Below are 18,106 nucleotides of genomic sequence, written 5' to 3' on the forward strand. Positions count from 1 at the left end.
TTCGGCCACTTCTAAATTATTTTTCAGAAATATCCCCTCAATTATTTACCCCAGACCAAAATATATGTGTGGATGAGTCCCTTGTGAAATTTACTGGCAGGCTGGGCATCAAACAATTCATTCCCAGCAAACGGGCCCGCTATGGGGTGAAGCTTTACAAACTATGTGACCGAGCCACAGGGTACACCTATGCCTTCAGGGTGTACGAAGGGAAGGACACCCAGCTGCATCCCCCTGAATGTCCGGACTACATGGGATCAAGCGGGAAAGTAGTTTGGGACCTCATTTACCCCCTCCTTGAAAAAGGCTACCACCTGTACGTAGACAATTTCTACACCAGTTTGCCCCTGTTCCGAAACCTTCACAGAAAGAAGACTCCTGCATGTGGCACGGTCCGAAAAAAACGGAAAGGCTTTCCTCAAAGGCTAGTAAACACCAAGCTGAGAAGAGGGGAGACGGCGAGTCTGAGAAATGAGGAAGTTCTGGCTGTGAAGTGGAGGGACAGAAGAGACGTGTACATGTTGTCTTCGATCCACAATGACAACTATGTGGAATCCCGACGAAGGAATGGCCCAGTCCGAAAGCCAACATGTGTACATGAGTACAACTTATTCATGGGGGGAGTGGATTTCAACGACCAAATAATGGAACCCTATCTACCCACAAGACGTACCTATCATTGGTACAAAAAAGTAGCAATTTATATTTTTCATTTGGCCATATACAATTCCTACATTTTATACCGCAAATCCACCGAAAGCCCCCAACCCTTCCTTTATTACCTGGAGGAAATCTTCACAACCCTCATATTTCCAAACTGCCCACCAGAAAACATTAGATCTGACGTAATAAGCAGACTGTCTGAACGCCATTTTCCAAGTAAAATCCCTCCCACACAAAGAGACCAAAAACGGCAGAAAAAATGTAGGGTGTGTACCAAGGCAGGAATTCGAAAAGACACCCGCTATTACTGTCCCCAGTGTCCTTGCCAACCAGGCCTCTGTGTAGACGACTGTTTCCGCCGTTACCATACTTGTCTAAATTATTAGTATGGTAAACGTAGTCCTCCGCTTTCACCCCTTATGCCACTGTATACTCCTGAAATGACCCTGGACTGTTATACAACGACGCCTTTGCCTGCTGATTTTGTACCTATGTCTGCCTGCTCCGGAACTGACCCTGGCTTGTTTTTTGACCATGCTTCTGCCTTCTGATTCTGTTCATACCTCTGCCTGATCTGGAACTGACCCTGGACTGTTATTTGACCACGCCTTTGCCTGCCGATTTTGTACCTACCTCTGCCTGCTCTGGAACTGACCCTGGACTGTTTGACCACGATTTTTGCCTGCCTCTGGAAGTAGTGGGATTCATACCACAGGGGTCTCGCATATGTGAGGGGACCAGAAATGTTTTTCTGGATGAAGAAAACATTTTTTTTTGTTTTTCTTCTTCTCAGATTAGGGTCTGGATCCCGGAGGCTTCAAAGCGATTTGGGTGGGAGAAGCCTCTACCCCTGTCCCCATTCTATCCCGACAGAGGCCCTACTTCTGCCTGCAGGACTTACTGCCATCATGCCTCTGCCTGCCGCATGCACTGACACTGGACTGGTATCCTTGCCTGGAGAATTGCATGCACTGTTGCTGATCAAGTCCCTGCCTGCTGCCTGGACTCAACTCCTGTGGACAACTGCGCTTCTAAAACTACAGGTAAGCTTTTGTTTACCCTTTGCTCAGCAGAATGTATTGTGGGGTGTAATTCATGGTAATTCATGGTATGTGCATGCTATGTGTCTTTGCATGTTGGGCCTCTGTATGTGACCTGACTGCGTAAAAGTCTCACACATGTGGTATCGCCATACTCAGGAGGAGTAGCAGAATGTATTTTGGGGTGTCATTTTTGCTATGTACATGCTATGTGTTGGAAATATCTTATAAATGGACAACTTTGTGTAAAAAAAATGCGTTTTCATTTTTTTTCCACATTTTCCGAAAGATTCTGGAAAAAAATGACATGTTCAAAAGACTCATTATGCCTCATAGAATATACGTTGGGGTGTTTGCTTTCCAAAATGGGGTCATTTAGTGGGCTTTTTCATTGTGCTGGTGCTCCAGGGCCTTCAAAAGTGTAATAGGTGGTTGAGAAATGAAAAGTGTATTTTATGCTCCGAGAACGCCTGGAGGTGCTACTTCAATGTTGGACCTCTGTATGTGGCCTGGCTGTAAAAAAGTCTCACACACATGTGGTATCGCCATACTCAGGAGGAGTAGCAGAATGTATTTTGGGGGGTCATTTTTGCTATGTACATGCTATGTGTTGGAAATATCTTATAAATGAACAACTTTGTGTAAAAAAAATGCGTTTTCATTTTTTTTCCACATTTTCCGAAAGATTCTGGAAAAAAATGACATGTTCAAAAGACTCATTATGCCTCATAGATTATACGTTGGGGTGTTTGCTTTCCAAAATGGGGTCATTTAGTGGGCTTTTTCATTGTGCTGGTGCTCCAGGGCCTTCAAAAGTGTAATAGGTGGTTGAGAAATGAAAAGTGTATTTTATGCTCCGAGAACGCCTGGAGGTGCTACTTCAATGTTGGACTTCTGTATGTGGCCTGGCTGTAAAAAAGTCTCACACATGTGGTATCGCCATACTCAGGAGGAGTAGCAGAATGTATTTTGGGGTGTCATTTTTGCTATGTACATGCTATGTGTTGGAAATATCTTATAAATGGACAACTTTGTGTAAAAAAAATGCGTTTTCATTTTTTTTCCACATTTTCCAAAAGATTCTGGAAAAAAATGACATGTTCAAAAGACTCATTATGCCTCATAGATTATACGTTGGGGTGTTTGCTTTCCAAAATGGGGTCATTTAGTGGGCTTTTTCATTGTGCTGGTGCTCCAGGGCCTTCAAAAGTGTAATAGGTGGTTGAGAAATGAAAAGTGTATTTTATGCTCCGAGAACGCCTGGAGGTGCTACTTCAATGTTGGACCTCTGTATGTGGCCAGGCTGTAAAAAAGTCTCACACATGTGGTATCGCCATACTCAGGAGGAGTAGCAGAATGTGTTTTGGGGTGTAGTTGTAAGTATTCATATGCCATGTGAGAGAAATAACCTGTTAAATATGACAATTTTGTAAAAAAAAAAAAAAAAAAATTAATTTTGCAAAGAATTGTGGGAAAAAATGACAACTTCAAAAAACTCACCATGCCTCTTATTAAATACCTTGGAATGTCTACTTTCCAAAAAGGGGTCATTTGGGGGTCATTTGTACTTTCCTGGCTTGTTAGGGTCTCAAGAAGTGAGATAGACTGTCAGTACATTAGGTGTGATCAATTTTCAATGATTAGCACCATAACTTGTAGACTCTCTAACTTTCACGCAGACCAAATAATGTACACTTATTTGGGTTATTTTTACCAAAGATATGTAGAAGTATACATTTTGGCCAAAATTTATGAAGAAAAATTACTAATTTGCAAAATTTTATAACAGAAACTAAAAAAAAAACGTTTTTTTTTTAAATTTGCGGTCTTTTTTCATTTATAGCGCACAAAATAAAAAGTCCAGCGGTGAATAAATACCATTAAAAGAAAGCTCTATTTCTATGAAAAAAAGGACGAAAAATTTATATGGGTTGAGTGTTGCATGACCGCGCAATTGTCATTCAAAGTGTGAGAGCACTGAAAGCTAAAAATTGGTCTGGATGGGAAGGGGGTTTAAGTGCAAAGTAGGCAAGTGGTTAACAGGGGTTATAACCCCCCTTTGCTCTATCCAAAATGAGAAAAAAAAAAGTTTTGTCTATAGTTCTACTTTAAATATACCATTGGAAGAGCTTTTTTTTTTTTTTTATCTGTTTGACAAATTAAAAAAAAAAAATCAGCTGTTGATCCAGCCAGAAGTCTTGTGAGCCGATAACCTCCTTTAAACCGGGTACACACGGGCTGAATGACTGCAGACAGTTGCCGGTGTGTATGTCGGACCTGCATGCTGGAAAACCAGTAGCCGACTGACTCCCGATCAGCGCTCTCAGCCATTGGCTAAGAGCGCTGATGGGAGTGTCTTGGCAGGGGGGGCTGCCCCTCTGTCAGAACACAATAACTCAGTGGGGGTAGATTGCTGTACTAACTTTGCATAGTTGTTTTAGCGTCTCTGATTGAAGCGGACAGTTTTTTTTTTTTCATTCAACCAATTGGGTTTAACGGAAAAAACGAATATAATGTACCTGGCTTTACTCTCCGTATCTGGACAATTATAAATTAGCACTGTTATGAAGAAAAAAGTGAACTTTTACGTAGTCTTTATGCAATGTTATGTAATCCTAACACACGTCCCTTCTAAGGGTGACACTAGGACAGGAAGGGAATTAATGGAAGGATTGTCAGGTTATAGTAAAGGAAAAATACGTTTGAAAGATAAAACCGAATGCAGGCAGTACCAGTAAGGACTGGTAAGCTGCAGTTTAGATTGGGTACTATTTCATCTTATTTTGGGGGGGGGAGTGCTGTGCTGAAGCTAAGGGTATATATAGGGGAACTAAGTCCCGAACTCTGAATCCCATATTATTATAATATGTTATAAATGCAGATATCCTGTTACTGCAGACATTTAACCTGCCCACCCATGTTAGTGAGTGACAACTATGCAAAACGTTTCCTATGTCAAGGAGTAAACTCTCATAGTTACGTGAATACAGGAGCTGTGGGTCCGGAGATATGAGAGTTCCCAGGTAAGAAAGGGAGGCAAATGAGGATACTTTTTGCCATGCCACGATGCAAAGCACTGTGGCCACAGCACGTGTATGCACTCGTACGGCTGTGTTTGCAGATTAGGGGGGGGGATGGTTTGCGGGGAGGTAAAAAAAAAAAAAAATGGAAAGAGAGGAAAGAATCAGTGCTAGATATCTACAATTGGTGGACCATAAACAAATCCCTGGTGGAGAAATGTGAACATATAAATTCTGGATGAAAGCAAAGATAATATTATATGCAAAATAATACGGCAATAAATGATGTATGAAGTGCAGTGGCGGTGATTAATAAAGTGCTCTTGTGCTAAATCTTATATATGGATACAAAGACGAGAAAGGGGATAATTATAGGTGGTGATCCTCCTATCACAATATAAGTAGGTGCTAAAATGGTAATATACCAATGAAGTGGTCAAAGTCCATTAAATTAGAAGAAAATAAATGAAGAACTAATGATAAGCTGCAACTCCAAGCTGCTAATAATGAAGTAGTGAAAAGCTGCAACTCCAGTTTGCACAGTGGTTATCTAAATAACAGAATCAGGTGCAGGTGAAGGTATCAATTTAGTGAAATTAAACAATCAGAGCAAGGATAGCTCGAAGTGCCTAATAATATCCAATAAATAGATAAACAAATGAGGAAAAAATATTAATTGCATAAAATCTCAAAGTCCCAAAAATATGCAAAAATGCAATAAATAAAGATGATAAAAGTTTATATGTGACAAAGTGACACAGCACACTTCCGGTGACGACCCAGTGCGATCTTTCATGAGCTTGGAATCCAAAATTATGTGTAATGGCCGCTCACCTCCATTCGCACTCAATAGAGTGTTTTGGGCGTCGGGAGAAGCCGTGGTGACATCACTTCCGGTCTACGGCCAAGATGGAAGCATTGGAACAGACCGCACCGGCGGTATCCTGCTACAATACTGACCGCATTTTTCCTGATTTTAACTGTAAGTGTGATTTATTTGGATGTATTACAATTATCTTATATACTACACTATGAGAGCCCCCCCTTTTATCTTTGGTGAATGAATATCCCAGGAACACCACGTTTTTTTGCTGCTTATATGATGACCCTATAGAAGAAAACGGATTATCCATTTGGCATTTCCACATCTCTTAGAGATCCATTTTGATGATTGCATAGCGATTTCTTAAGCCCCCCCCCCAGCTGACTGGAGAATATTCCAGAGATCCCTCAGGTTGATTCATTATACCCAAAACGCTCTATTGAGTGTGAATGGAGGTGAGCGGCCATTACACATAATTTTGGATTCCAAGCTCACGAAAGATCGCACTGGGTCTTCACCGGAAGTGTGCTGTGTCACTTTGTCACATATGAACTTTTATCATCTTTATTTATTGCATTTTTGCACTTTTTGCATATTTTTGGGACTTTGCGATTTTATGCGATTAATATTTTTTCCTCTTTTTATTTATCTATTTATTGGATATTATTAGGCACTTCGAGCTATCCTTGCTCTGATTATTTAATTTCACTAAATTGATACCTTCACCTGCACCCGATTCTGTTATTTAGATAACCACTGTGCAACCTGGAGTTGCAGCTTTTCACTACTTCATTATTAGCAACTTGGAGTTGCAGCTTATCATTAGTTCTTCATTTATTGTCTTCTAATTTAATGGACATTGACCACTTCATTGGTATATTACCATTTTAGCACCTACTTATATTGTGATAGGAGGATCACCACCTATACTTATCACCTTTAGCACTTTCTCGTCTTTGTATCCATATTTATGATTTAGCACAAGAGCACTTTATTAATCACCGCCAATGCACTTCATACATCATTTATTGCTGTATTATTTTGCATATAATATTATTTTTGCTTTCATCCAGAATTTATATGTTCACATTTCTCCACCAGGGATTTGTTTATGGTCCACCAATTGTAGATATCTAGCACTGATTCTTTCCTCTCTTTCAATTTGTCTAGTATGTGGTGACACTACTGAATTAGCTGCAGATTTCTGGTGCTCCATTACATTACATTCATTTATTCTTTCCTGTTACTATTCCCACACTCATTTACCCCTTTGGTAGCGCATAGGTTCATTTCTTTCTATAAAAAAAAAAAAAAAAAAATGGCTCAACTACCTGTTTTTAACACCCACTGCACATGCTAGGCACTATACAACCTGTTTATTATGTCTGAAGTTCCATTTAGGTAGCAGGACTGGATGACATTTTAGGGTCTTTCGGATGAAAAGAGTCAACTCAATAATGGCATGATGGAATGCTCTGATGAACAATTTTTCAGAAGTTGCATATTGAACCTCTGAATCAATTTCTACTGGTGTATGGACAGCTTTGGACATGAACAATTAAAGCAGGAGTTAAAGAAGATGGAGACTAACTGGATATTTAGGATGCTAAACACACTGGGGTTGATTTACTATAGGCAATTGGACTGTGCACTCAGCAAGTGAAGTTGCTCCAGAGCTTTGTAAATGAGCAGAGGTTCTGCTGACTCTCATCATTCAGGTAATGACTATCTAATAGGCAATGACACGCAGGGGAGGACTGGGCCAGGGACCAGGTGGGCAATTGCCCCCTGGGCTGCTCTGATGCCCCGTAAAAAGGCTGCACCGCTTCTGCCACAGACATGCCTAAAGGATTCCTGGTGAAGAGAGTTAAAAAGTCCTTGCCGCTGACCTACTGAGTGCGGGTTAAAGACAAGGAAAAAGCGCAGGCCTACCACCCCCCCAGCATGGATGGTGTTAACTGTGTCTGAGCAGAGGCCAATTCCATGTCCCACTGGAGACTCTTCTGCTCCGGCCAACCCCAACTGAGCTGTCCCAGCTCCCCCCCCAACCCCCCCCTGCTAGCCAGGTGAGGAACCTGGATTCAGCCAGTGAGTAGAGAGTATCTGGAGCAGGGCTTCAGCTTAGAATGGGGGTCAGGATGAGGATTGGGAGAGTGGGAAGGGGTGAGGGAAAGCGGGAGCGGGGCCAAGTCACTACACCATGGGCCTCTGGTTTGCACTTGCCCCCTGGGCCGAAAGTTGCCAGTCTGCCTCTGTTGACACGGTAGATTGTAGCTTCAACTGGGAGCACATTGCTTTAGGCTAACTATATTTTAGGGTTTACAGCAAGTTAATTAGAGACATTTACCCTTGGACTCACCACTGTGTCTTGTTGTGGGAGCCGGTGTAGTGGTAGGAGGCTGAGTTGGTGAGATAACTGTGTCTACAGTGTCTTGCAAGGAGCTGCGATCTCTTTGGTGGTGAATATAATATTCCTTAGGAAGCCAGTACTCATACTCTATACCCAAATTCTGCTCTGTAAAGAGGACCTACAACATAAGGCACAAGACAGAATTAGAAAAAATAATATTCACAAACAATGGCTTGTAATTTGCAGTATGGTGAATATACTGTACAATAATATTGTATTGCTGAACAAGGCTCTACCTTCAGGCCATAATTAGATGGGACAATCATTTCCAACTGTAGCATCTTTCTAGATGCACACTTTGCAATGCTACTTGAATGCCAGACAGTAAACAAAATATGAGTGTCAAGCTGTGACCCCTGTGTCCTCTGCAAATTGAGCATGCTAAATAATTTCATATCAATCTGATAAAGGTAAAAATGTGTATCCAAACTGCTCTAACTAGTAAAAAATAATGAGCTGCCAGCACCCCAACTGACATAAGTTGTCCAAATACAAAAAAATAAAAAATGAGTGCAGCGCTAATTAACATATACATACTTATTGAAATAAGTGTGCTAATAAATGTGAATTGCCTGTATTGCCATCTGATCATATCCCTTGTGTGTTTGTAAGTGTATTCCTTTATTTTAAATAAATGGTTTAAAGCCGTTTTACACTATATCCATGTTGTCTGGTTTATCCCTGCATATGTACAACCTAATGGGAAACCCTGGTATCCTCTGTTGAGACTCCTCGGCCACCCTTTTGAGCATCTGGTGATCCAGTGACGGTTGGAGATATTGGTTATTATAACCAGCTTTATATGACCCATTTACTATATGGTAATTTGGGTTCATACCCTCCGGTGAGCGCATTCATTTTTACTCTGTTGGTGTGGGGATCTTTTCACAATCTACCATCACGTCTACAAATTTGGATGCTATTTTTTCTCCTGGGACTCACCTTTTATAATTTTGGATTTTTACAGTCAGGTCCATAAATATTGGGACATCGACACAATTCTAATATTTTTGGCTCTATACACCACCACAATGTATTTGAAATGAAACAGACAGGATGTGCTTTAACTGCAGACTTTCAGCTTTAATTTGAGGGTATTTACATCAAAATTAGGTGAATGGTGTAGGAATTACAACAGTTTGTATATGTGCCTCCCACTTTTTAAGGGAACAAAAGTAATGGGACAATTGGCTGCTCAGTTGTTTCATGGCCAGGTGTGTGTTATTTCCTCATTATCCCATTTACAAGGAGCAGATAAAAGGTCCAGAGTTCATTTCAAGTTTGCTATTTGCATTTGAAATCTGTTGCTGTCAACTCTCAATATGAGATCCAAAGAGCTGTCACTATCAGGGAAGCAAGCCATCATTGGGCTGAAAAAACAAAAAAAAAAAACATCAGAGAGATAGCAAAAATATTAGGTGTGGCCAAATCAACTGTTTAGAACATCCTTAAAAAGAAAGAACGCACCGGTGAGCTCAGCAACACCAAAAGACCCGGAAGACCGCGGAAAACAACTGTGGTGGATGACCGAAGAATTCTTTCCCTGGTGAAGAAAACACCCTTCACAACAGTTGGCCAGATCAAGAACGCTCTCCAGGAGGTAGGTGTATGTGTGTCAAAGTCAACAATCAAGAGAAGACTTCACCAGAGTGAATACAGAGGGTTCACCACAAGATGTAAACCATTGGTGAGCCTCACAAATAGGAAGGCCAGATTAGAGTTTGCCAAACAACATCTAAAAAAGCCTTCACAGTTCTGGAACAACATCCTATTGGACAGATGAGACCAAGATCAACTTGTACCAGAGTGATGGGAAGAGAAGAGTATGGAGAAGGAAAGGAACTGCTCATGATCCAAAGCATACCACCTCATCAGTGAAGCATGGTGGTGGTAGTGTCATGGCGTGGGCATGTATGGCTGCCAATGGAACTGGTTCTCTTGTATTTATTGATGATGTGACTGCTGACAAAAGCAGCAGGATGAATTCTGAAGTGTTTCAGGCAATATTATCTGCTCATATTCAGCCAAATGCTTCCGAACTCATTGGACGGCGCTTCACAGTGCAGATGGACAATGACCCGAAGCATACTGTGAAAGCAACCAAAGAGTTTTTTAAGGGAAAGAAGTGCAATGGCCAAGTCAATCACCTGACCTGAATTCGATTTAGCATGCATTTCACTTGCTGAAGACAAAACTGAAGGGAAAATGCCCCAAGAACAAGCAGGAACTGAAGACAGTTGCAGTAGAGGCCTGGCAGAGCATCACCAGGGATGAAACCCAGCATCTGGTGATATCTATGCATTCCAGACTTCAGGCTGTAATTGACTGCAAAGGATTTGCAACCAAGTATTAAAAAGTGAAAGTTTGATTTATGATTGTTAATCAGTCCTATTACTTTTGGTCCCTTAAAAAGTGGGAGGACAATATACAAACTGTTGTAATTCCTACACCGTTCACCTGATTTGGATGTAAATACCCTCAAATGAAAGCTGCAAGTCTGCAGTTAAAACACATCTTCTTTGTTTCATTTCAAATCCATTGTGGTGGTGTATAGAGCCAAAAAGATTAGAATTGTGTTGATGTCCCAATATTTATGGACCTGACTGTATGTAGCACCCTTCAGGTAGGTGCTAGGTAAATGCATGGTGGGCCTTGTCTGCCTAACAGCAGGGCCATGATTTCTCTTTGGTAGGGTGTCATGGCTTCCAGGTGTGTCTGCTGAGGGGGGGGGGGGGGAGTCTCCCCCACTGGCTCTGTGAGAGGCTTCTCATAGGGCAGTGGAGGAAACCCAATCAGGAACACATTCGGGCTTGTAACTACTCCAGAAGGCAGATTCTGTTGCAAAGGATTCTGGGAGTGGGTATAAGCTTGAGGGAAGTGCGTGACTCAGTGTCTTTGGCAGGAGCAGAGTCCCAGGAGGGAGAGAACGGCTGTCTCTCCTCCTGTCTGAGGAAGCTGATGTCTCTGGGTGCTACCTGAGAATCCAGAGAGTGCCGAGTTGAGCTGAGGGGATCCGGTGTGCCGAGAACCAGCGGGGAGAGAGAGGGGGGTCCAGTCCCAGGAAAGCCTACACAGGTCGTGAGAATTGAGGATTGCCCCTGGGGGTCTGCCTGAAGTGTTAGAGGGGACCACTCTGGAGAAGGTTCTAGGATCCAGACATCAGTTAGCTGTAAAGGGGTACCTAGGTTGAGGACCCTGAAGTGACAAAGGGGGTACCTAGTCAGGGGACCATGAAGAGTTAAAGGGGGCATCTGCAGTTTGGGCCCTGAAGAGTCAATGTACAGAGTATCAATTAAGAGTTGCAGCCATACAGGAATTCACAGCAATCAACCTCAAGCCAGTGCAAGGCTGGAGGGGAGTAACTAGTGACTTTGCAGTGCAGCAGTGCTAGCAGTTCAATATTCTACAGTCCTGGGACTTCTGGACTTAACGTCGAGGTTCCAGCACTTTTCTCAAGCTACAGTGTGTTCTAGGCGTCAGTGAGCATTGGCTGGCGTCTAGACAGCGTTAACAGACATTTTTCTGAGAAAGTCCCAAAGTTGTATCTAGTTGAGCCTAAAGGAATATCCCACTCATTCCCTTCTCCCATCCCCTTAAATCCAAAACAACAAAACAAAGATGCCAGAGTTGTCAATGTCTCAGTGCTCACACCCAGGGTCGCAGCTCACATGGGCTGGAGAGGCAACCGGTAACAATGGCAGATCCATATCAGGCCCAATGCCTGGAAAACCTGCTACATATATATTTCCATTATTGTTCACATTTATTTGCACACTTATTTCAATAAGTCTGTATATGTTAATTAGCGCTGCATTCATTTTTTATTATTTTTTTGAATCTGATAAAAAGGTATTTGGAATATTTATACATTCACATTTATCGCAAAATATTTCTCAATGCTACTGGTGACTGGGTATCTCATTAGAAAGCCACACAGTACTAGGCCTCTAGCAATTATAGGGTCTGCGAAGGCTGCTGTTATATTTTTGGCAGAAAAAAGGGAAGAGGGTGGCAAGTTGGTTTCTCTTGTTGCAACTGGTGTAACTCAAATTTTGATAAAATGATGTGATATTTTCAATCAAATGCGACACTACATTGAAAAATACGATTTGTGATTACAAAATGCTTTTTTCTGTTTTATAGCTTTTATTTTATATTGTTTAATTTTAGCAGGCTATTAACGGCATGATTCATATTGTAAAAAAAAATATTTTGCAGATCAGCAAATACTGTAAAAAACCTGCTCTGTTTTTCTGCTTATTCAGCCACCAAGATGCTCATTAATGTAATACTATACTTGGGGTTAAGTGTAATGGCACCAAGCCCTACATATGCCAGTACTTTGAGCTCAGTAGAGTTAAATTGTTATTCTTCTCTCCCCGGTCCAGAAATTTCACATCATTATGAACAAGCTACTAAAGCTGAATTGCATCCAATCCCTGAATCTTTTTTAGAAATAAGAAAATATTGAAGCATGTGAAATATTTTTTTTTTAGAGGAGTTTAAAGATAAAATTGAAACATGTTTCTATCTTGTTGGCTTAGAATTACTACTTCTATGTTTTCCTTATATGGGAAGGTCTCAAGCGTCAGTCATGTCCCTTGTGTAATTTTCCCATTTTTGCATGCCCGCTGCCATTTATTTTTTATTATTGTGTTTCACGTACAGTTCTATGTATACTCCTAGTGTCCATCTGTATATCAGGCATCGGGTCAAGATAGCCAACTGTTCATATAAACATCTGCCATCTGTTCATAGAAAATGATTACAGGAAGAACCACCCAGAGAGTATACAAAATACACACATACACAGACACATTAGAAATAATTCCTGGAATTTACACGGAGTGTTGTAGATGCTCTTTAGAATTCATTGTGCCTCCACATGACAAATGTTGGTGTCTGCAACAAATGTATGCACTTGTCAAAAACAGGTACATTCATTTGCTGCTTGGAGGAATGGTGGGGATTGGCACTGAGGCTGGAGTGTCCATACTGGTCATTCCATCCTCAGTACAGGCGAACCCCCACCCAACCACCCACCAAGAATGCAGCCAATAGCATCATAATGGTCAATGACCCAGGAGATTGCTGTCATTGTTCAACCATATACCTATTTGGGTAATGACCAGGGCCATCTTACCGAATGGGCATGCTGGGCAGTTGCCCATGGGCCCCACTTGCCCCGGGGGCCCACCTGCCCAGTGACCCAGCCCCAGCCAAGCATTAGTCCCGATTCCTGTGTGCATCCCGCCGCCGAACTTAGCAGGAGGCAAGCGCCTGTCGGCCCTGTGCTGCTGTTAGGCCACTTGGGCTGTGGAGGGGTAGCCCACAACTACAGGAATGCCTGTCTGCCTCCACGAAAACAAGCACACAACAGAACAGTCGAGACTGACTCCCGTCTGTGTGTGTGTTCACTGGACCCAGCCGTCGAACTTGGAAGCTGTCATTAGCCTTGGACTGCGGTACCAACAAATATCGCCTTATCGATATTTTGCATTTTTATTCTCATGGGTGATTGTGTAGGCAGGGCCCCAGTGCACTGCATTGCCTGGGGCCCTTTAATGCTCTTAAGATGGCACTGGTAATGACATCACCATTTTTTGCGGCTCCTTTATTTTACATTACATAGTTAGTGAGGTTGAAAAAAGACATCAGTCCATCCAGTTCAACCTATGATGTGAGTGTGTGTTTGCTTTTAACCGTACATTGTATACCCCTGTATGTTGTACATTGTATACCCCTGTATGTTGTGGTCTCTAAGGTGCCCATCTAATAGTTTTTTGAAACTATCAATGCTCCCTGCTGATACCACTGCTTGTGGAAGAGAATTCCACATCCTTACCGCTCTTACAGTGAAGAACCCCTTACGCATTTTAAGGTTAAACCGCCTTTCCTCTAGTTTTAGTGAGTGGCCACGTGTCTTATTGTATCTCCTTTCTCTGAATAGTTTGTTCCTTATGCTAGGGTCGCCAGTACAGTATTTGTACATTGATATCATATCCCCCCTCAATCGTCTCTTCTCCAGAGAGAATAAGTTCAGTGCTTGTAGTCTTTCCTCATAGCTGATGTCCTCCATTCCCCTAATTATTTTTGTTGCCCTTCTCTGGACTCTTTCCAATTCCAGCACATCCTTCCTGAGGACCGGTGCCCAGAACTGGACAGCATACTCCAGATGTGGCCGGACCAGAGTCTTGTAGAGCGGGAGAATAATCTCTTTATTTCTGGAGTGAATCCCCTTTTTTATACATCCCAGTATTCTGTTGGCTTTGCTTGCAGCGGCTTGGCATTGCATGCCACTGCCAAGCCTGTTGTCTACCAGTACCCCCAGGTCCTTTTCCATCCTAGACTCACCCAGAGGTTCCCCCCCTAGTGAGTAGCTTGCTTTCTGGTACCCAAGTGCATTACTTTACATTTTTAAACATTAAACCTCATCTGCCATGTAGTTGCCCACCCCGTTATTTTGTTCAGGTCCGCTTGTAAGGTTTCCACATCCTGCATAGAAGATATTGGCAAGCTTAGTTTAGTATCATCCGCAAATACTGAGATTGTACTAGATATCCCCTCCTCTAGATCATTTATGAATTAAATTAAACAGGATAATCATCACCCTCTGGACTCTCCCCTGAAGCCAGTTCTCTATCCAGGTACTCACCTTATGGTCCATACCTACCTTCCTTAGTTTGTACAGTAAGTGTTTGTGGAGAACGGTGTCAAAGGCCTTTGCAAAGTCCAGATACACCACATCCACAGGCTTTCCTTTATCTAAGGTCCTTGGTCGATCAGGGAATCTCCCTGCTGAATGGGAGGAGTCACCGGTTGCTATGATGCTGATGGCCACTGGCTTCTTAGCAACCGAGGAGCCCTATGTGGAAAGCTATCACATTCAGGAAAGTTTCCGAGCACATACACGCCTCACTCTGGGCACCGGCGTCTCAGTGTACTCTAGCTCAGCATTGGTCTTAGTTACCACCAGTGTGCTTTTCTTCAAGTTGACACCAATTCTTCTTTAACCTGTCCCAGTGATAGCAATGTTTTTTTAAGGTGGCAGAAATAAAAACTACCTGAATCTGGTGCATGTGCTGGATCTCCTAACAAAACTGTTGCATGGCTTTCCTGAACTGGGCACAAGTCATTTTAAAGGGGATATACCACCAGAAAAGTGTCAGAACTGCTTAACTGAATTTCCAAAAGGGTTTTAGAAAATGAACGCATGTTGATTACATGATTTATATGAGGTTGACCCTTTGCACAAGCTATACATATATAATTTACACATCACACAAACCATGACATGCAGATCCTCCTCTGTTGGTCCTGCTGCCTCAAAGCTCTCCAGATTGTCAGCAGAGCGTTTGTACTGGATCTTGGTTCCCGCCACATTGAAGACGCCAGGATAACTAATGGCCCAGTTGCCGTTGATCACATAGTGATAGTTCCTATTTCTCAGTGCTATAAGAGAGAGAGAAACACTCAGGTGAGCAAATAACACAAAATGTACATTCCACTGCTCACTTAATAAGACAACATAAGATGATGTCTGGCTCCAGAAAGTGCCTGACTAAGCAGTCTTACTACATTTTATTAGGGCTTTTAATTTGTAGCTGCTGCAGTAATATGAAAAGTGGCAGTACATCATCCCTTTATTACCAACAATTAAGTAATACATTTAGAAATCATAAAACAAGACAAAGAGCAGACCCTAAAATGTTTGCACTGGATGGCTTTTTTTAACGTGGCAGTGCAATCAGGAATACTGGGCAAAGTGCTGTAGCCCACAACAACCATATTTATCAAAAATAATATTTCATCTTCTTCCTTTATCCTACATTGAGAGCTCTACCTGGGTCTTCAAAGGTCTTGTCAGTTCATATTTATATCTTCTGATTAAGTCAACTGTAGGGTTCTCACATAGAGTTATTGGAATAAAGCATTCATGGCATCCCATGTAGGCCTCATATACACTGGGCGGTTAGCCCCAGGGCATGAGACTCTGGCCTTTAGATGTGGGTGGAAGGCACAGGCGCACCATCCAGCGCTGCTATCGGCAGCCTGTAAAGTCTATGAGAGGCTGACAGCTCCTGCCTCTTTATAATGCACCAAGAGGTACTTGAGTTAAAGGATAGGTTCACCTTTTTACAAATAATAATAAATGCACATTTTTTTGCAGGTAAAAAAAATGTGCATTTATAATTTTTTGTTTGGTCCAGAGTCTCATGCACCAGGACTAAATGCTAAAATGGGCTAAAGTCATCTGCTGAGCTCTCATATAGAGTTATGCCTCGTACACACTCATCGATAGTTGGCCGTGAATTTTCGGCCAACGTCCGATCGGCCGATTTTCGGCTTGTTAGTATGATGCTTTCGACAACCGACTCCGACTTTTCAGCCGAACAAAATCTGGTGTGCAGACTATAAAATTTTTGTTGGCTGTCAACAGAACGGCCGATTTTCCGTCAGTCAGTACAGATTTCGGCCGACAAAAATCTGATGAGCAAGACTGGGCATGCTCAGAGAAGAAAAAACACACGGAAAGTAAACCAGCACATGACATCACTTCTGAAGTTGTTTTTTGTTGGCCGAGAAAATTTGTGTGCAGTCTAGAGCACATTTCAACCAACACAACAACACTGGACAAAAGACGGCCGATCGGTCGGCCGATAATCGTTGCGTGTGTACGAGGCTTTACTCAATCAAAGCATTTGCGGCATCCCTTTATGTACAATTTCCTTAGACTAGCTCACACCTAGCATTCAGGGGCGAACAAGGAGCATGCATGTTAGGAATGCCTCCTTTCATGTAAGAAAACACTGCAGATTCTCTCCTTCTCCTTCACCTCCTCCAGACCCGATTTCTCCTGAACAAGTTTTTGAACATTCACTGAAGTCATGTGCGGTTTGTACATGACAATTCTTAGGGCAGCCAACATTAAATCAAGAATATCTGTATTTTTTTTTTTCCACAAAGATGCAGTGTCCAACCTTTGATCTTACTGGGCCACATTGGAAGAAGAGGAATTGTCTTGGGCTGCATTTCCTTGGGCATAGCAGCCCATTCATTTGAGTGGGCTGCTGTGCCTGCGTTTCATGCAGGTTTCTGCACCATTTTTGAACCACAAAGGCCTGGAAATTGCATAGTGCTTTTGCACCATGCTTGGGAATTTTAAGTAATTTTCCAACAAAAAATGCAGATTTGATCGGGCGTTAAAAAAAATAAATAAATTAAAAAAGTTGTAAACTATTCCCTACTCTAGCCAAAAGGGATATATGGTAATCTTTAGTGCCAGTTCACACTGCAGCGGAACGACTTCGGGGCGACCTGTGAAGTCGCGTGCACTGCGACTTCGGCGCGACTTGCACGGACTTCATAAAATGAATGTCTATGCATGTCACTCCAGGTTGCCCCAAAGTAGTACAGGACCCTTTTTCTAAGTGTGTCGCTCCTATTAGAACGGTTCCTGTACCAAACAATGGGAGCGTGACGGACCGCGACTTGTCAGGCTGACAAGTTGCGGTCCGAGTCGGAGCAGTGTGAACCGAGTCTAAGTTCCATGTAGACATGTGTATTCATTTAAAAAATAAATAAAACCTAAATGCATTTTTTCTACTGCCATAAATACTGGGAGTTTCCGGAGCTCAGCCCCCTGTAATCCCATGCACTATCACACTCAAGCTGGGGGATCCAGGGCAAGCACTGGAAGTCAATCAGAGATCTATTGCTTTGCACAGTGCTGTCAGTCAACAGACAGGAACAGGCTTTCAAGAGTGTTAAGTGATGACCTCATCAGTGTGCTTTTCTGCCTGCATTTTCTAGTCTGGTGACCAAGCTGTGTTGCTCAACTGCAGTAGGGGAAATTGAGGTCACCAATGTGATTGTGTTGTGTGAATCACAAACCTGGCTGGCCAGATTTACAACTCCTATGTGTTTCACATGTGTATTTATTTTTTAGCCTAGAGTTCAAATTTAAATAATGACAATTCCATGTATAAATTGATATAATAAAAATGTTGGACTTAACCAGCATTAACGGTTTACCATAATTTATTTTTGTCTTGGCAGCAAAGATATTGCCACATAGGAAGCTTTGCTTGGTGGATATTCAATCACTTGTTCATTAACACCGAGTTCTAATTGGGAGGCTTGTGTCAGA

At 42.2% G+C, this 18,106-nt stretch overlaps 1 protein-coding gene across 1 annotated transcript in view; it reads right to left on the reverse strand.

The window, feature by feature from the left end:
- LOC309554011 (ADAMTS-like protein 5) overlaps nt 1-18,106 on the reverse strand; it is a 141,192-nt gene that overhangs the window by 36,085 nt on the left and 87,001 nt on the right. The window contains exons 9-10 of the mRNA XM_082255531.1: nt 15,245-15,408; nt 7,906-8,074 (exon numbers count right to left, since the gene is read on the reverse strand). Coding sequence (XP_082111657.1) covers nt 7,906-8,074; nt 15,245-15,408 — 333 coding nt within the window. The remainder of the gene's footprint in view (nt 1-7,905; nt 8,075-15,244; nt 15,409-18,106) is intronic.

This window comes from Pelophylax lessonae (genome assembly GCF_965119305.1).
Source record: "Pelophylax lessonae genome assembly, chromosome: 4".
In the NCBI taxonomy this organism is placed as follows: Eukaryota; Metazoa; Chordata; class Amphibia; order Anura; family Ranidae; genus Pelophylax; species Pelophylax lessonae.